At 35.2% G+C, this 20,917-nt stretch overlaps 1 protein-coding gene across 3 annotated transcripts in view; it reads right to left on the reverse strand.

Moving 5' to 3' along the window:
* ALMS1 (ALMS1 centrosome and basal body associated protein) overlaps nucleotides 1-20,917 on the reverse strand; it is a 210,000-nt gene that overhangs the window by 147,267 nt on the left and 41,816 nt on the right. For all 3 annotated transcript variants that reach the window (XM_073897525.1, XM_073897523.1, XM_073897524.1), the window contains exons 4-7: nucleotides 15,636-15,753; nucleotides 12,495-14,637; nucleotides 12,227-12,376; nucleotides 6,900-7,059 (exon numbers count right to left, since the gene is read on the reverse strand). In XM_073897525.1, the coding sequence (XP_073753626.1) occupies nucleotides 6,900-7,059; nucleotides 12,227-12,376; nucleotides 12,495-14,637; nucleotides 15,636-15,753 (2,571 nt within the window). The remainder of the gene's footprint in view (nucleotides 1-6,899; nucleotides 7,060-12,226; nucleotides 12,377-12,494; nucleotides 14,638-15,635; nucleotides 15,754-20,917) is intronic.

The following is a 20,917-nucleotide window of genomic DNA, read 5'->3' on the forward strand; positions in this document are numbered from 1 at the left end:
GATTCTGATTCAATAGGTCTAGGGTAGGATCTGAAATTTTGCATTTCTAACAAAATCCCTAGTGATGTCCCATACTTTTGGCCCTCAGACCACATTTTTTTTTTAAGATTTTATTTATTTATTTGACAGAGAGAGAGAGACACAGGGAGAGAGGGAACACAAGCAGGCTGAGTGGGAGAGGCAGAAGCAGGTTTCCCGCCGAACAGGGAGCCTGATGCGGGGCTCGATCCCAGCACCCTGGGATCATGACCTCAGCCAAAGGCAGATGCTTAACGACTGAGCCACCCAGGCACCCCACTCAGACCACATTTTGATTGATAAAGAAATATAACTTCTACAGTAAATGACAAAAACAGGTACTTTAACCTTTGAATTCTAACTCCAAATTCTGAACTCTTTTCACTAAATTATTAGTGACTGCTATTTTAAACCCAATGGTGAACTTCAAAAAAGCAATTAAATATAGAATTAAATGAGTTGAGGAGTGAATTATAAGGTAAGGAAGTACATTACCAAGTATTAACTCTTCAGGAAAACTAAAGAGAAGGGATGAATGTAATTTGCATAGTAACTTGAAAAGGAATAGAAGTTATGGAAAGTTTTATGAGAAAAAAAGACTCAAGAAATTAATAAAGCAAAACAGATTAACAAAGTGAACAACCAATGGCTCACAGCGGAAATCAAAAGAGAAATAAAAAAATACCTTGAAATAAATGAAAATGGAAATACAATATACCAAAACTTATGGGGTACAGTTATAGCAGTTGTAAGAGGGAAGTTCAGTGATAAATGCCTACATCAAGAAATAAGAAAATCTCATAAACAACCTAACTTTACATCTTAAAGAACCAGAAAAAGAACAAACAAAGCCCAAAGCCAGTAGAAGGAAGAAAACATAAACCAGAGCAAAAATAAATGAAGTACAGACTAAAAAGACAATAAAAAAAAAATCAATGAACTAAAGATCTGGTTCTTTTAAAAGATAAACAAACTGACAAATCTTTAGCTAAAATCACCCCCACCCCCACCCAAAAAAACCCAAGGAGGACTCAAATAATAAAATACAAAAATGGAAAAGGAAATATTACAACTGATATCACAGAACTATAAAAGATCATAAAAGACTTTCTACAAATAATTTTACAACAACAAGTTTGACAACCTAGAAGAAACATATAACCTACCAAGACTGAATCATGAAGAAGTAGAAATGTGAATAGACCGATTACTAGTAAGGAGATTGAATCAGTAATCAAAAGTGTCCCAACAAATGAAACTCCAGAACCAGATGGCTTCAATGGTGAATTCTACTAAACATTCAAATAATTAATACCAAAACATCTCAAGTTCTTCCAAAAAATAAAAGGGAACACTTCTAAACTCATTTTATAAATTCAGCATACTCTGATACCAGACCAGACAAGGAAATTACAAAAAAGTAAAATTATAAGCCAATCCTCCTAATGAATATAGATGTAAAAATCCTCAACAAAATAGCAGAATGAATTCAACAATACATTAAAAGAATCATACAACATGATTAAGTGGGCTTTATTCCAGGAATGCAAGGATGGCTCAATATCTGCAAATCAATCAATATGATACACCAATATTAACAAAATGAAGGATAAAAATCATGGATTCAGAAAAAGCAACTAACAAAACTCAACATCCATTCATGATAAAAACTCTCAATAAAGGGGATGTCAAGGGAACATACCTCAACATTACAAAGGCCATATATAAAAGCCCAGAGCTAACACCACACTCAACAGTGAAAAGCTGAAAGCTTTTCCTCTAAGATCAAGAACAAGATAAGGGTTCCCATTCTCACCACTTTTATTCAAGATAGTATTGGGAATCCTAGCCAGAGCAATTAGGCAAGAAAAAAGGTGGGGGGTAGGCATCCAAATAGGCAAGGAAGAAGTAAAACTGTCTCTATTTATAGATGACATGGTATTACATATGGAGACTCCTAAAGACTCCACCAAAAAACTGTTAGAACTAATAAATTCAAGTAAAGTTGCAGGATACAAAATTAACATATAAGAATCAGTTATGTTTTTATACACTAATAAAGAACTATTAGAGAAGTCAAGAACACAATCCTATTTACAATTACATAAAAAAAAAAAACACCTAAGAATAAATTTAACCAAGGGGGTGAAAGATCTGTACATTGCAAACTACAAGACATAGATGAAAGAAGTGGAAAAGACTCAAATAAATGGAAAGATAATCTACACATCTGAGAAGCTCAATGGACTCAATGTAGGATAAACATAGAGATCCACACAAATACATCATAATCAAAATGTTGAAAGACTGAATATCCTGAAAGCAGCAGGAGAAAACAAATCACATACAAGGGAATGATAATAAGATCAATAGTTGACTTCTCATCAGAAACAATAAAGGCCAGAAGACCATATGGGAAGACATATTCAGAGTGCTAAAACAAAAAGATTATCAACCAAGCATTCCAAACTCAACAAACCTATCTTTCAAAAGGATGAAATAAAAACATTCCAGGTAAATAAAAACTAAGAGAATCTATTGGTAGCAGAACCATCATACAAGAAATACTAAACAAATTCTATTCAGGTTGAAAGCAAGTGACACCAGACACTAATTTGAATTTACAAAACCAAACAAACAGTGCTAGTAAAGATAATTATGTAGGTAATTACAAAAAGAGAGAATATTTGCATATTTCTTTTCCTTTCTTCTATTAACTGATTATAAAAGCAATTTTACACAAAGCAATATGTATTAACTATATTAGTGGGGCTAGAACATATAGAAATGAAACATATTTGACAATAAACATCAAAAGGAGGCAATTGGGAGCAAAGCTGGAGTGGAGTAAGGAAAAGACACTGGATGGTTAACAAATCCACAGGAACAAATAAAGAGAATAAAAAATGGTAAATTAGAAGATTAAGATATAAACTCCAAATACTTACTCTCCTTACTTCTCTCAGCTTCTTAAAAAATACAAAAATTATAAAAATAAGTATAATAATGTAACAACGTATTCTTGTGTGTTTGTAACACATACAGGTATAATATGCATAGCAATAATAGCACACACAAAAGAGAAGAGAGCTATATAGGAGCAATGTCTCTGTATCACACTACAATTAAGTTAGTATAAATCAGGTATATACTCTAAATAAGATAAATTTTGTAAGCCCTAGAGCAACCACTAGAATATAACTTTAAAAATTAACTAGAAAATAATTAAAGAAATTAAAATGTGACCCTAGAAAATATTCATTAAGTCCAGTAAAAAGCAGTGAAGGAGGAACATAACAAAAAAACATGAAACATGGAAAACAAAAAGTAAACCCAGGAAATATATATCCAATTGTAATCAATAATGATACTGAACATGAATTGATTAGTCACATCAAAAGGTAAAGACTGTCAGTCTAGATTTAAAAAAAAACAACAAACCACAAGTTCCAACTATAAGCTGTTTACAAGAGATACACTTTAGATTAAAAAAAAAAAATAGGTTGAAAGTAAAAGGATGAAAAACATATGCCATACAAGCAGCAACCATAAGAACTGAAGTGACTATACTGATGCAAGAGAAAATAGACCTTAAAACAAAAAACATTACTAGAATCAAAAGGAGACCATTTATAACAACAAAAAGGTCAATTCATCAGGAATATATAACAATTATAAACATAAATGCACTTAATATCATAGTCTCAAAAGATATGAAGCAAATATGACAGAAAAATGATAAAACAGACAAACAATAATAGTTGAATATTTCACCAGCTTACTTTCAAAAATAGAGAAAACTAGGCAGAAGATCAACAAGGATACAGAAGAGTTGAACACTATAAACCCACTAGAACTAAGAGACACGTATAGAACACACCACCTAACAATAGCAGAATGCACATTCTTCTCAAACATAAACCATACATTCTACAAAATAAACTATACACTAGGACATAAGAGCAAGCCTCAATAAAATTTAAATGAACTAAAATCATACAAAGTAGGTGTTCTCCAACAAAAATGGAATCAAATGAGATATTAATAACAAAAGAAAAGTAACAAAATCTGTGGAAATTAAACAAGACATTCCCAAATAACCACAGGGTCAATGAAAATAAACTGCAATGGAAACTTAAAAATATTTTAGATGAATTAAAACAAAAACACAACAAACCAAAACTCTGAGCATGCCATTAAAGTAGTGCTTATAGGAAATTTATCAATTGAAAACACCTATATCAAAAATAAAGTCTCAGGGTGCCTGGATGCTCAAGTCGGTTAAGCATATGCCTTCAGCTCAGGTCTCGGGGTCCTGGGATCAAGCCCCATATCAGGCTCCCTGCTCCGCAGGGATTCTGCTTCTCTCTCTCCCTTTGCCCCTCCCCACAGCTCGTGCTCACTCTCTCTCTCTCAAATAAATAGATGAAAAATCCTAAAAAAAAAAAAAAAGTCTCAAATCAATAACCTATTCTTTCATCTCAAGAAACAGTAAAAAGCACAATCTAAAACTGAAGTGTGAAAGGAAGGAAAAAGTAAAGACTAAAATGGGAATAAAATAGAGATTTAAAAGTAGAGAAACAGAGATCAGAAAAAGTAGAGAAACCAAAGTTTATTTCTTTGAAAAGATGAAAATAATTGACAAAATTTAGCTAGACTTACCAAAAAAAAGAGATAGAAAACTCAAATTATTGGGGCACCTGGGTGGCTCAGATGGTTAAGCGACTGCCTTCAGCTCAGGTTATGATCTTGGAGTCCCAGGATGGAGTCCCACAGGGGGCTCCCTGCTCAGCGGGGAGTCTGCTTCTCCCTCTGACCTTCCCCCCTCTCGTGCTCTCTCATTCTCTCTCTCTCTCTCAAGTAAATAAATAAATAAATAATCTTAAAAAAAAAAAAGAAAACTCAAATGATCAAAATCAGGAATGAAAGAAGAGGTATTACTACCAATCTTCCAAAATAAAAAGGATTATATGGGAATACCATGAACAACTATATGCCAACAAATTAGATAACCTAGCTGGCATGGACTAATTCTGCAATGGTTACAAATTATGAAAACTGATTCATGAAAAACATAAAATATAAATAGACTTATAGCAAGCAGAGACATGAAATTAGTAATTTAAAACTTCTACAAAGAGGCAGGCAGCTTTACAGTTGAGTTTCACCCAATAAAAACTGATACGAATCCTTTACAAACTCTTCCAAAAACTAGAAGATAATGCTTCTCATCTCAACTAGTGACATCAGCAAAACTAGAAGAGATAATGCTTCTCACCTCAACTTGTAACATTAGCATTATCCTTGTACCAAAACCCAATAATAACAAAAATCACAACAAATCTATACACCAATACCTACTATTAATATAAACACAAAAGTCCTCAAAAAATTACTGACAAAACAAATCCAACAACATACAAAAAGGATTGTATGCCATAACCAAATGGCATATATAACTAAGACTGCAAGGTTTGTTATATGAAAATTAATAATGCACTATATTATTAGAATATAAGACAAAAACCATATATCATAAAAGAGGCAGAAAAAACATTTGACAAAATCTAACACCCTTATATGATAACATGTATAAATATGCTCTAAAAACTACAGATAAAGGGGAACTTCCTCAACCTGATAAAGATCGTCTACAAAAATCCCACAGCTAACATCATACTTAATGATAAAAGACTTCATATCTTTCTACAAAGACCAGGACAAGACAAGGATATCTGTTCGTTCTTGCCACTTTTATGCAACATTGCACTGAAGGTTCCAGTCAGGGCAGTTAGGGAACTGAAATATATAAAAGGCATCCATATTGGAAAGAAAGAAGACTATATTTGAAGATGACATGGTCTTGCATATAAAAGTTATAAGAAATCCACACAAAAAATGTTAAGAGATAATAAACAAGTAGTTCAAGAAGATTGCAGCTATAAAATTAACATACAAAATTCAACTGTATTTCCATACACTAGCAATGAATATTCCAAAAGTGAAATTAAGAAAACAATTTCTTTTTCAACAAAAAAATTAAAATACTTAGAATTAATTTAACAAAGGAGAGCAAGACTTATACACTGAAAACTACAAAATATTGTTGAAAGAAATAAAGAAAACCTAAATAATGGAAAGATGTCCCATATTTATAGATCAAAGTATTTAATAAAGAATGACATTTCTCAAAGGAAAAACAACCCATGTTCACAGATCTAAATATTTAATATTTTCTGATTCCCCTCCACTGCTTTCCATCCATCACAACCATCCACTCAACAAATCCCTCAACCAAGAATCAACCTATGACTCATTTTCTGCATTTAGTAGAGAAAAAACCAGAGATTCTATTAAGGCTGACAACATTACAAAATCATCTCCAACCTCAGCTGGCTTCTCAGAACTACCTGCCAATTCTTTTGCTTGTTCTTGGTCAGCTGCAACTCCTATTCACTTTAACATAAATTCTGAGCCTGCACCAAGGTACCCTCCTTTACCACTACCTCCCTTAGCAGATAATCTTGCTTTCTACCTCAGAACTGATCTCTCAGTCTCCTCTCTACAAACTTATTTGGATCTACTCTTCTCCTCTTGTGCTCCATTAATTTCTTTTTTCCCTTCAAATCACAGAATGGAATACAAAAATAATACTGACTCTAATATCAGACTCTCCACATAATTCAGTTCTAAACACTGCCACAGAGAAGGCAATGAAAAATCAAATGATTCACCTAATAAAAGATCTGGGGATTTATAAATACACCTAATCCAAAATTAACATTATTGCAAGAGTTCAAAAATAAAAAATTAGTTAGCCATAGCAAGGTATTTTTAACAAGCTAGTCATAAGAACACCTAATATCTCCTTTTCTACATACCTGCTGTATGTTTCAGAGTCTTTTGCACAGTGTCAGGAGATACCCTCAACATCCTGAGATCTGAAGAGTGATACTCCAACTCTATGGTTGGCTCATGAGGAATAAATGGAGGCAATACGGATGAAAAAGTCTGATTACTGTCCATATTAGAACAACCTACCTACAAAAAGAGATAAGAAATTAAGAAAATAGGATTAATTTTAGGCTTCACCTGAAAAAAAAACAAACAAACCTAATTTTTATGAAAATGAGTACTACGCAGTTATACCAGTTCCTTAAGCTCATATTCTCAACCCTCCTAAATTCATATACAAGTTATTTCTTGTTTGGTCAATTCCAAGAAGGCTCTGCAAATTATTCTGAGGGTCTGGAAGTCTGCCTATATAGAATATTACAGATAGGAAGCCTAGAAGTTTGTTCCACATAATAGTATGATCACTGAAAAATCTGACTTTGGTATTACTCTTGACAAGCTCCAAGCTCAAGGATTTTTTTTTTTTTTTAAAGGAGAGGTTATGTTGTAAAAAGGAAAGAGGAAAAAAGGAAAGAGAACAGGAATATTTTCAAGAAATCCACAAATGTTTAGGAAAAAAATTAAAGCATCAAAGAACTGGATCTATGATCAATTACCAAAAAATATAAGTCCTCAAATTTCTTTAAACAAATGTAGTGGGAAATACAAACTGATAGTGAAGTAAAGGTTAAATGCTGAAAAAGAAGTTCTCAAAGTTTCATCAGATCCCAGCAAGTCCTACTAGAAAAGAAATTAGAAACCAATATTGGTGATGTCTGTACACAAACATATAAAACTTTTCACCAAATTCTCATATAAAAACAATATACCACTTCTAGGTTTATTTTCCTAAAAATATTATTCCCTCTGTTGGATGCCCTCTCAGGAGAGTCTAAAAATGTACATAAGGATGAATTTTGTTCGATCCTCTTTTATCAAGGTTTTTTCATTGTGTAGTAATGAACAATCTTAGAAAGCTGGCAGGTTATAAGAATAAATATTCTACTTCTACTGCTCTGGTCTAGGTTTCTCTACACCAGTGGTTCTCAGTTGTGGGAGATTTTGCCCCCACCCATCTCTCCCTGACCAAGAAACATCTGGCAATGTCTGGAGACATTTTTCACTGTCATAACTTTGGGCATGGGAAGGGTGTGTGTGTGTGTGTGTGTGTGTGTGTGTGTGTGTGTGTGTGTGTGTGTGGCTATTGGCATCTAGGGAGTGGAAGCCAGGGATGTTGCTCAGCATCCTAGAATGCACAGAAAAGCCCCCACAACAAAGAATTATCATACCCAAAAAGACAGTAGTACAGAGAAAACCTGCTCTAAACAAAGCACAAAGTTCTAAGTTTTCAATTATCCCACTCCTAAAGGGGACTTTTTTGAAGTACAGCTCATTAACATGTATCACATATATGATAGAGACTTTGTGTGTGTGTCCCCAGGCACATATGTGTATTTAATAGTTTTTCTCTAGAGCTTTCAAATGCAGGAAGAAAAAAAATTTCTATTCCAATCTCGGTCATAAAAAGGAATGAAATCTGGCCATTTGCAACACCACGGACAGATCCAGAAGGTATAATGCCATGTGAAATAAGACAGAGAAAGACAAATACCATGTGATTTCACTTATGTGGAATTTAAGAAACAAAACAAACGAACAAAGAGAAAAAGAGACAAATAAAAAAAAACCAAACTCTTAACTATAAAGAACAAACTGATGGTTACAGGGGGAGGGGAGGAGACAGGTGAAACAGGTGAAGAGGAGTATTCCGTAAGAGTACACTTATCACGATGAGCACTGAGTAATGTACAGAATCGTTAATGTACACAATATTTTACACCTGAAACAAATATAACACCATGTTAACGATACTGGCATTAAAATTTACTAAATAAATAAAATTTCATTATTATCAAAGCTTCAAAACATACAGATATTAGAGTAGGTAATGCAAAAGAATATGTAGGGTGCCTGGGTGGCTCAGTCTGTTAAGTGTCTGCCTTCAGTCCTGATCTCAGGTCACGATCTCAGGGTCCTGGGACTGAACCCTGCATTGGGCTCCCTGGTCAGCAGGGAGCCTGCTTCTTCCTCTCCCTCTTCCCCTCCCTCCTGCTTATGCTCTCTCTCTCTTGTTCTCTCTCTCAAATAAATAAAATCTTAAGGAAAAAAAAAGATGTAGAATAAAAAAGATGAGAAGAATTTATTTAAGAGATCAGCAGATCTTCACTACTAATTGAAAATGGAAGAAATCAAGAAGAAAAAAAAGAGTGGTTTATCTCCGAGTCTTTAATCAATAATAAAGAAAGAATCAAAGATGACGAAGAAACCAAGACATGTTAACTTCTCTGGAAGAACTAAGAAAATCTACAAGTCAATCTGATTTCATAAAAACGTCTGAGTTCTTTTGATATAGGCAAGTTGTATTTGAGGTGATGGGAATGTTCACAAGAAAATTTCATGCAAGACAGCATTCAGGTCTACCTCAGTAGAAATATTAGGATCTAAAAACGGAGGTAATAACCATCACACAGAGAAAAGCATTTAAACCTTGAGAGGAAATTAGATACTTGGTGGAAGAGGTAGAACCAAGAAAACAAAAAGAACTCTAAAAAAGTAAACTTCAAATAATATTTAGTTACATGGCCAAGATAAGGAACACTAAAACAGTATTTTATCACAGAAGCTAAAAGTATATAATAGGCTGCTACCAGGAACAAGGAGAAAAAAAGACAGGAGGAATAATGATAGACAGGAGAAAACCCCTTGTGAGGGTCTAGTAATCTGGTTTCAGTGAAGTGAAGGGAACTAACAGCCAGGCAGTGCTACATACCTTACCCCATTCAATATAACAATGCATGAGGCTGATTGTTACTATTCCTATTTCTTTATGTAGATGAGCAGAATGATCCTCCAAAGTCATCTGCCCAAGGCATGAGGCTAACAAATAACTGAACAAGGTTTTGACTCCAAATTTCCACTCTTTTCACAGCCCCAAGCTAAGTCATATACAAGTGGATGCCTAAACACTCATTTAAAGAAATGATGGTTAGGTATCAAAGTTAGGCAAACAAGTATGAATGATTCTTCTTATAGAGACACAGATGAGAATAAGAAAGGAACCAAGGAGCAGGCAAGCCCTCTGAGAGCAAGCTGAGCCATGCAGGAAGATTACTACCATATCTGGCTCCTTATTTCCATAATATTGGCATTATAACTCCCAGACCATAGAATGGAGCTAAGAGCGAAAGAGAATACAGGGAACATCCTCCCTAAACTAAAAAAATATACTTAAGGCTACAGCTGGGGGCAAATAAAATCTGGAATAGTGGTCAGAATTAATCTTAGCATATCACTATTAACTGATTATATATCTAGACTTCTTTTAAAATTGTGGGGTTTTTTTTAAGATTTTATTTATTTATTTGAGAAAGAGAGAGCGTGAAAGACAGATCACAACCAGTAGGGAGGGGTAGAGGGAAAAGCAAACTCCCCACTGAGCAGGCAGTCCAATGGGGGACTCAATCCCAGGACCCTGGGATCATGGCCTGAGCCAAAGGCAGACGCTTAACTGACTGAGCCACCCAGGCGCCCATATCTACATTTCTTTAAATATATATTTATAAAAAGTGTATAAAAAGTTGATGTAAGTTACATTAAGCAGTACTATAAAAAAAATTAGAAACTCTAAGTTTAAAATTGATCATATTTGTTTCTCATTCTTATTGAAATTCACTTTGACCAATCCCCTTCAAAACCTTCACTCTTATCAAAATAATGCAAAATCTTGGTTTTGGTTTCACTGAAGAATAGTTAAATGGGAAGGCAATGTATGGTATAGTGGTTAAATACACAGATAAGGTTAGTTTCAGGGCACCTGGGTGGCTCAGTCAGTTAAGCGTCTGCCTTTGGCTTAGGTCATGATCCCAGGGTTGTAGGATCAAGCCCCATGTCAGGTTCCCAGCTCAGTAAAGACCTTGTTTCTCCCTCTCCCCACTGCTCGTGCTCTCTCTCACAAATAAATTTAAAAAATCTTGGAAAGGGGCACCTGGGTGGCTCAGTTGTTAAGCATCTGCCTTCGGCTCAGGTCATGATCACAGGGTCCTGGGATCGAGCCCCACATCGGGCTCCCTGTTCGGTGGGAAGCCTGCTTCTCCCTCTCCCACTCCCCCTGCTTGTGTTCCCTCTCTCGCTGTGTCTCTCTCTGTCAAATAAATAAATAAAATCTTGGAAAAAAAAGATAAGGTTAGTTTCAAATACTAGCTCCCCTACTTGCTCAATAATAATGAGCAAGTTCCTTAACCCTCTAAATATCAATTATAAAATGAGGATGATAATAACCCCCAATAATCTTACCTGGTAGGACTGACCAAAGGACTAAATGAATTGATGTATATAAATAAATCTCTTGGCGTAGTATTTGAGCACACAGTATTAGCTATCATTTTCATCCCCATTAAGAGACTGAAAATTAGAATTAAATAATGTCTACTTTATTTTATTTTATTTATTTGACAGAGAAGGAGTGAGAGAGCACAAGCAGGGGGAGCGGGAAAGGGAGAAGCAGGCTCCCAGATGAGCAAGAAGCCCGATGTGGGGCTCGATCCCAGAACACTGGGATCATGACCTGAGCTAAAGGCAGATGCTTAACCGACTAAGCCACCCAGGTGCCCAAACAATGTCTACTTTAGAATGTTGAAGAAAATAAAATTAACCTCACAGTTCTCTGTATTTCAATTTTTAATATATTCAGTAATTATAAATGAAAGGAAAAGTTTACCTCAATATCTTTGTTCATTTTCTCTAATCAAAAGGTCTAAAAATGACTGCAACCCAAACTAGCAGCTTTCCAATGACATACTAATCTTATACGTGGAAAAACAGGAAAAGGAAAGTAACATTAAGTACACAACATCTTTGTATAGCTATATTTAATGACTAATAAGATATAAGGATATATTAGAAAGAAGCTGACAGTATCAGACAAAAGAATGGGCAATGGGACCAAAGGAACGTTAAAACCAAGAGACGCAAGGATCCAGGCAAATGAAGTCTTGTATAAAAGAAAGGTTGACACAAAACTTTTCCAAGACACCATAAAACTCACTAACTCTTACGGTCTATGAAACACAAACATTTCTTTTATGCCAACCTCTAACAAATTAATGGAGCATATTCTTGGATATCAGATGAAAACCAGATTGTAAGTCACATTTTGGTATTAGAGGATATAAAAGGGCCCTTTACTTTCACCCTCATTTTTCAATTAAAGTATTCTTTCCCTACCCCACAATAAATGTCAAATAGAATGACTTACAGGCTCTTCAAAATCACTCTCTTCCTTAGATGGCAGTTCTAAGGCAGACTGCCTGTGCAGGGAGCTGTCACAAACCTCTAGATCATCAAGCACATTTTTAAAACCTGCTAGCTCAATGCACTCAGCAGCCAAGTCACCTTGTTCATGTACCTGTTCATAAAATTTAAAAAAAAAAGAAAGTAAAATAAAAACAAGTAACAATACCATTTCCTGAAATAGTACTGGAAAACACCATGTTTCCCCCAACTATCATTTTATTGTGTCTCACCTCTCTTTGTAGATCAGCAACTCTTGTACTGCACACAATAGCATTTTCATCTAGGTTCCAGCATTCAGTATCATCATCCAGAGTAGAGGTGTCAGATTCAGCCTTCCCCTGCAGGCCCTCTACAAAATAGGAGTCATTTTGCATAATTGTATGTACAGTAAAACAGGATTTGGCTCCCATAGGCCGAGGAATTTTACCTTGGCCTACATCAGCTTTCAGCAATGACTCTTGGCCAACTGCAATTAATGATGCATTACTGGTCATTGGTAAAGCACCTTGTGACTTAGCATCACATGTCACCAAGTTTGCTGAAAAGCTGCTTCCTACAGTTGCAGATGGACCTCCAATGATGTTACTAGAGTTTACATTCTTAACCAAAATATAGTTTGAGGAATCTGCAACTTCTTCAAATCTTCTTAAATCTTGTAAAACCAAAGAATCTGAAGTCGATACTTTCATTGGATAAAAAATGTTTGAAGATCCTACCTTTTCTGCAAGGTCAAGATCAGGAACAGACTTTATCTTCCCAATAGGAAGAAATGGTTCATTGTCTAGATCACACTGAAATAAAGCTGACTGTGCTTTGCCAAGACCAACAGCCTGGCTGTGAGATTTTTCACTTAAAGAAGCAGATGACTTAAGCTCTGGAATAAGAGAAAGTGGCTTAATGAACATTTCCTGAGGAGTACTGGGGAGTGATTTTAAATCAAGATGCCAATACAGGGAGCTATCATCATTATCTTTTTTATGCAACAATGGTTTTGAAGCCGCTAATTCAAACATCCCAGGAGTAGAGTGATAACGTGGATGACTAAACTCATCAAAGAAAGAGTTTTCATCATTATAATTTAATAGGGAAAGATGTGAATTTTTTGGTTCACTTTCTTGGTTGTCATTTTTTAAAGACTTACTGCTGTCAGTTTGGATTTCATTTACTGTACTCTCTTTCTTGGAAGGCTCAATAGAGGCAATAACTACCTCAAAGGCTATGTTTTCAGAAGCATCAATACTTTTTCCACCCAAAGCAGAAGTTACCCTTTGGTTTCTTTCCTCTTGTAAATACAGTTGTTCTGATGTCTCATCCAAGTTGGGCTTAATAGTCTGAAGAGGACCACCAGAAACCTCCATCTTAGAGGTACCATGTTGCCTAGAGTGTATATGTATTTCTGAAACTTTTACAGAATTATCAGGAACTACAACATTCTCAATAAACTGTATATCTGAAGATCTGGGATGCATCTCTGAAAATACTAAAGTACTTCTATTCTCCTTTAGTTCAAAACCTTGAGATAATTCTTTCCCCAGACCTTCTTCATTTCTTTCATACCCCTCCAAAGAATCCATCATTCCTTTCACCTCATTCTCAGCTGGAGCCCTTAAATAAACACTCTCAAAATAATGACTGTGAGCTGTCAAGGGAATGCCCTTTCCTCTTCTTTCCAACAGACAATGCAAGAAAGAATGTGGCATTTTGTTATTAAAATGAGGTGCAACTTCATGTGGAAAAGAAACACAGTCCTTACTGATCACATATGTTTCTGGATGGTGTGAAGGTTCCTGTTTGCTCCACGGCGTACATGAAAAAGGGGCACGAAAATTGTCTCTTCCCTTAGGAATTTTATTTTTATCAATTGTGTCAGATGAATCTGAATAAGAATCATGATCCCTACTGGTTAAATAATTTTCTGACTGCTGTAAAGCTTTCTGTTTCCAATACTGCATATGCGAACAAGAAGCGTCAAAACTGTCATTTCCTTCAGGAGTCATGTAGTCATCACTTGTGTAAGATGAGGTTGAAACAGAAACTTGACCTTTCTCAGCTAAACTGGTTTCTGGCTCCTGAACTTCTTGTGTCTTCCATGCCATATAGGAACAAAGAGCATCATAACTATCGAAGTCTTTGGGGCTTTTCAGTTCATCAACTGTATCAGACGAAATAGTATCTTCTTTAGTCCCTTGTTCAAAAGGTAAAAAAGAGCGCTGACAGTCAACAGCTGTACTAGCTATAAGCGAGTGCTGAGATACACTAATGCAACTGTTAACTAAGTCTGAAGCTACTTCTGAGGCTGCCTGGAATAAAGCTTCACTAACTTCCGACGGTCGAGAAAACCATTCAGCATCTTCAGACTTACCAGGAATTCCCCTGTAAGTATACAGTTAAAAACAAATAAATAACACATTAAAAACATTTTTTTTAAATACTAACATGAAAAATACAAAACTGTTATGTCACTGAAATTAAGATTTGAAAAGTGTGTTGAAAAAACAAAGTTCTAATTTCAAATTCCCTTAAAGCAGTTAGTGACTGAACAAGGCAAATTTTTTGTAAACAGAATATGAACTCCCATCCTATGACCCTGATATTTTCTCAGCCTTCTCCTAAAACAATATTATCAAAAATAGGAATATTTTCATACTACCAAAAAAAGATTAAATTAAAAATTCAAACTTACTATTTAAAATGTTTATCACCTACCATAATTTAATACTCACTTAACTTTCATTAATTCTTTCACTAGCCATTTACTGTGCTCTTGAAAACCCCTTAAGAAATGATCTACTCCTAAAACACAGCAGTAACCTAATTATTGGGTGACTATTATATACAGAACACTTTTTCATAATTAATTTTAAGGTAATACATAGCAGAAGGACAAAGGTTTTTACTCCATAAACATCTTCAGGTGTTTTTTTTTTTAAAAAACACTTTTATTTGAGAATAGTTGACACAAATTATTACATTAGTTTCAGGTGTACAACACATGTCATGGTAAGCACTGCAGAATGAATAGAACTGTCAAAACACTAAGTCGTGCACCTGAAACTAACATAACGTTCTGTGTCAACTATACTTCAATAATAAAAATTTAAAAATAAACTATGCCTGAAATGCTAAAATACATTAAAAATTAAATAAACTACAGTTGCCTGGCTCATTTTTACACATGTATTACTATACCAAATTAATACACATCATGCCTTAACTTAGGGCCTTGTTACCTTCCAAGTGTGTGCTGAAAATATCTAACCCCCACTCCAAAGTCTCACCTTAGCCTGAAGTCATTAATATTAGCAACAACTTAGAACAAGAAAAGAAAGAGTAGAAAGTTTACATGCAAATAAAAAAATAAATCACCCTACCTCAGAGGTGCAAAATCTAGTTCACTCTGTTGAAATAAGGAATCAGACCCAAACTCTTGATCTTGCGTCAAACATGTCAGCAAAGGCAAATCAGGGGAAGCAAAGTTGTCTTGAATGACTGCAAAGTTTCAAGTATAAAAATGTTGGGAATGCTGAAAGTTAACTGCTTAGCTTCCTCACGTACTACTTTAAAGAACCTAAATACGCAGAAAGCTGGAAGATTCTACAAGCATCAGAATGATAACAGCAGCAGCAGCAACTCCCATTTATTCATCACCTGAAAAGTTTCAGGCACTTAACGCACAAAATTTCAATGATAACCTTGAGGGATAGGTATTACTATACCCATTTTATAGCTGAGGAAACAGGATTATAAAATTTAAGAAATATTAATTTGCCCACATTCAAATAGCTTTAAGTGTCAGAATGAGAACTGAACCTAAACACTCTAATCTCTTAGCAAGTGCTCTTAACCATTATGAGTGTTTCCTTCCGTCTTAAATCAAAGTGTAGTCCATAGGTTCCTGGGCATCCCCCTAAGACATTCTTAGGAGGTGCCTAGAGTCAAAATTATATTCAAAATAATATTAAGATGTCATTTGCCTTATTCATTCTCATTCTCTCACAAGAGTATGGTAGAATTTTCCAGAAGCTACATCATCTATGATATTAGCAACATATTGAATGCAAAAGCAGATACCAGAATCTACCTCTCTTCTCTGAGGTTAAACATTTCAGAGACTTTTTTTTTCTTAAATAAAACAATGCTACTCTTCTAAATATTTTTGTTTTGGAAAATACTTTTCTTAAAAAATATGTAATTCATGTTAACATGCAATGGAATTATTTTTTAATGAGTTAATAAATATTTTAGAAATTTCTAAGTTTTAATTTCTAACATGGGAAGTATTCAACAATCCACATAAACAAAAGCTCTTTGAAGTCCTTGGTAATTTTAAAGTATGTAAAGGAGTCCTGTGACCAAAAAGTTTGAGAACTGCTGATTTAAAGGAAAAATAAGTCTTCTGGATTCCTGAATGTCAACTTAAATAATTCTTATTATATGTGCCTAAAAATGTACAAACTAGGTATAAACTCCTTATTACTTATACCATTTATATAACCATAAAAACAAAAACAAAATTTTATATAGAACTAAAACTATAAAACGATCAGTACTCTAAGATTAATTTAACTGGATAGGTGATGTTTTGCTAGAACCAAACGTTCTTTCATTATGAATGTAATACCATTGCTACAGTACACTTCTGGATTTCAGAACGCCTATGCTTCTGCGTGGTACACCTTCCCTATCATAACTGTCATACCCTTGTTTTAATCTTTGGTGTGGCTGCTTCCCACCTAGATTGTCAACTCCACATCCACTTTATTTACAGCTATATCTGCAATGCCTACCAAAGTACTTGCTATACTTAGTCACTCAAAACAGAATTATTTATTTACTGAACGAATTTATTAAAAATGAAACAGAATGAAAATGATAACCTTGACGACCAAGGACTACTTGGTATGATTCCTCTTTGACCTTGGCTTACAGACTCAGTCTTAAACCTTCATAACAGAAAAGTCCTTCATTCTAAGAATCATGAAGGTTTTTAACAAAGATCCCACATTTCTTCACATTTAGACAACTTCTGATGGCTTGGATCACTCTTTTTTGAGATAATTAACTGTTCCCCCACCAGTCATCATCATGACATTTGCCACTGGTGAGACCAATACATCCCTCAATGACTATTCATGCATAACAAAACAGCAATGATGAAATTTCCTTTAGCTATCAGATCCAGGGATCTGCTCTAATAATTAAAAATGTTCTACTTTATCCATAGTAAATGAGAAACTAGAGTTCTAAAACCTTACATAGAAAACATTTTAGAAGCCACATTGCACAATCTCCTAACCAATGTTGAAATTCTATTAGAGAATTTTGCTTGACATTTTGCAGTGATGTAAAGCTCAGTTTTTCTGTTGTTATATGGTCTTTCTACTATTAAATGGCTCTATTAGAAAGTTCTTTTTTTTTTTTTTAAAGATTTTATTTAGTTATGTGACAGAGAGAGACACAGCGAGAGAGGGAACACAAGCAGGGGGAGTGGGAGAGGGAGAAGCAGGTCTCCCACCGAGCAGGGAGCCCGATGTGGGGCTCGATCCCAGCCTAGGATCATGACCTGAGCCGAAGGCAGATGCTTAACGACTGAGCCACCCAGGCACCCCTAGAAAGTTCTTTCTTTTATCAAATTGAAAACAGCCTCCCTATAAGCTGTGTATTCTCATTTTAACCTCTAGACTAGGAACCAGCAAACATTTTTTAAAAGGCCAGCTAATAAATATTTTACACTTTGTTGGCTACATATGGTCTCTATCACATGTACTTCCTTTTTTGTTTGTTTTTACAATCATTTAAAAATGAAAAAACTACTCTTAGTTCAGGGTTGGTACAAATCAGACCCTTGCACTAGACCTTTATAATACCGATCGATGGTACTGTTATTTTTCTGTTTACTAGACTGTCTTCCCAAAAGTGGAATAGCTTTCATCTATATATCCCTAGCATCAAACACACCATAAGCACTTAGATATTTGTTAAGCAAATGAATGAATAAATGAAAGGTAAGCTCCTTCCTCTTTAGCTTGCCAGCCCCTCAAACACCTGATCATAGCAAACTCTTCTGTTTCATCTGCTGCACAAACATCTCCTCTCACAAAAGAACTCCTATGCTGTCAACATCTTTTTTTTTTTAAAGATTTTATTCATTTATTTTAAAGAGAGAGAGAGAGAGAGAGAGAGAGCATGTGAGAGTGGGGAGGGGCAGAGGGAGAGGCAGAGAATCCCAAACAGTCTCCACTAAGCATGGAGCCTGATCCCAGGACCAGAGCCAAAACCAAGAGTCGGAGGCTCAACCGCCTGGGCCACTCAGGCACCCCGCTGTTGACATCTTTGTTAAAAAGTGAAACTAAAACAAACTTTAATGATCTACATCATAAAATACATTGGTGCCAAAATTTTGATTTGGACAGCCTTGGCTTATGTTTGAAAAAAACTTGTTGAATTAACTCCTATTGGTACTCCTCTACAAAACTCTGACAAGATAACATCGTGGTTAAATCTCATTCCCCTGTCAAAGGCTAATTCTAAAATATGTGGTTGTTGCATATTTTTCAATTTTGGGGAAAAAAAAAAACCTGAATAAAACAGAAAGAAAAAAATAAAATTGCCTTTGAAAATAGAAGGAGAGATAAAAAGCTTCCAGGACAAACAAAAACTAAAGGAATTTGCGAACACAAAACCAGCCCTACAAGAAATATTGAAAGGGGTCCTCTAAGCAAAGAGAGAGCCTAAAAGCAACACAGACCAGAAAGGAACACAGACAATTTACAGTAACAGTCACCTCACAGGCAATACAACGGCACTAAATTCATATCTTTCAATAGTTACCCTGAACGTAAATGGGCTAAATGCCCCAATCAAAAGACACAGGCTATCAGATTGGATTAAAAAGCAAGACCCATCAATATGCTGTCTGCAAGAGACTCATTTTAGACCCAAAGACACCCCCAGATTGAAAGTGAGGGGGTGGAAAACCATTTACCATGCTAATGGACACCAAAAGAAAGCTGGGGTGGCAATCCTTATATCAGACAAATTAGATTTTAAACCAAAGACTGTAATAAGAGATGAGGAAGGATACTATATCCTACTTAAAGGGTCTATCCAACAAGAAGATCTAACAATTGTAAATATCTATGCCCCTAACATGGGAGCAGCCAATTATATAAGGCAATTAATAACAAAAGCAAAAGAAATAGATCAACAACAATACAATAATAGTGGGAGACTTTAACACCCACTCACCGAAATGGACAGATCATCTAAGCAAAAGATCAACAAGGAGATAAAGACTTTAAATGAAACACTGGACCAAATGGACTTCACAGATATATTCAGAACATTCCATCCTAAAGCAACAGAATACATATTCTTCTCTAGTGCCCATGGAACATTCTCCAGAATAGATCACATCCTAGGTCACAAATCAGGTCTCGACTGGGATCATTCCCTGTATATTTTCAGACCACAATGCTTTGAAACCAGAACTCAATCACAAGAGGAAAGTCGGAAAGAACTCAAATACATGGAGGCTAAAGAGCATCCTACTAAAGAATGAATGAGTCAACCAGGAAATTAAAGAATTTAAAAAATTCATGAAAATGAAAACATAACTGTTCAAAATCTTTGGGATACAGCAAAGGCAGTCCTGAGAGGAAAGTATATAGCAATATAAGCCTTTCTCAAGAAACAAGAAAGGTCTCAAATACACAACCTAACCCTACACCTAAAGGAGCTGGAGAAAGAACAGCAAATAAAGCCTGAACCCAGCAGGAGAAGAGACATAATAAAGATCAGAGCAGAAATCAATGAAATAGAAACCAAACGAACAGTAGAACAGATCAACGAAACTAGGAGCTGGTTCTTCGAAAGAATTAACAAGATTGATAAACCCCTGGCCAGACTTATCAAAAAGAAAAGAGAAATGACCCAAATGAACAAAATCATGAGTGAAAGAGGAGAGATCACAACCAACACCAAAGAAATACAAACAATTATAAGAACATATTATGAGCAACTATATGCCAGCAAACTAGAAAATCTGGAAGAAATGGATGCATTCCTAGAGATGTATCACTACCAAAACTGAGCCAGGAAGAAAAAGAAAACCTGAACAGACCTATAACCACTAAGGAAATTGAAGCAGTTATCAAAAATCTCCCAACAAACAAAAACCCAGGGCCAGATGGATTCCCAGAGGAATTCTACCAAACATTTAAAGAAGAATTAATACCTATTCTTCTGAAACTGTTCCAAAAAATAGAAATGGAAGGAAAACTTCCAAACTCATTTATGAGGCCACCATTAGCTCAATCCCAAAACCAGACAAAGACCCCATGGAAAAGGAGAATCACAGACTTTCATCAAGGATGAACATGGATGCAAAAATTCTCACCAAAATACTAGCCAATAGGATCCAACAGTACATTAAAAGGATTATTCACCACGACCAACTGGGATTTATCCCTGGACTGCAAGGTTGGTTCAACATCTGCAAATCAATCAATGTGATACAAACATTAATAAAAGAAAGAACAAAAACCATATGATCCTCTCAATAGATGCAGAAATGCATTTGACAAAGTACAGGATCCTTTCTTGATCAAAACTCTTCAGAGTATAGGGACAGAGAGTACATACCTCAATATCA

Source organism: Callorhinus ursinus, unplaced genomic scaffold, assembly GCF_003265705.2.
Source record: "Callorhinus ursinus isolate GAN/ISIS: 27379988/994484 unplaced genomic scaffold, GSC_fseal_2.0 scaffold10, whole genome shotgun sequence".
Lineage (NCBI taxonomy): Eukaryota > Metazoa > Chordata > Mammalia > Carnivora > Otariidae > Callorhinus > Callorhinus ursinus.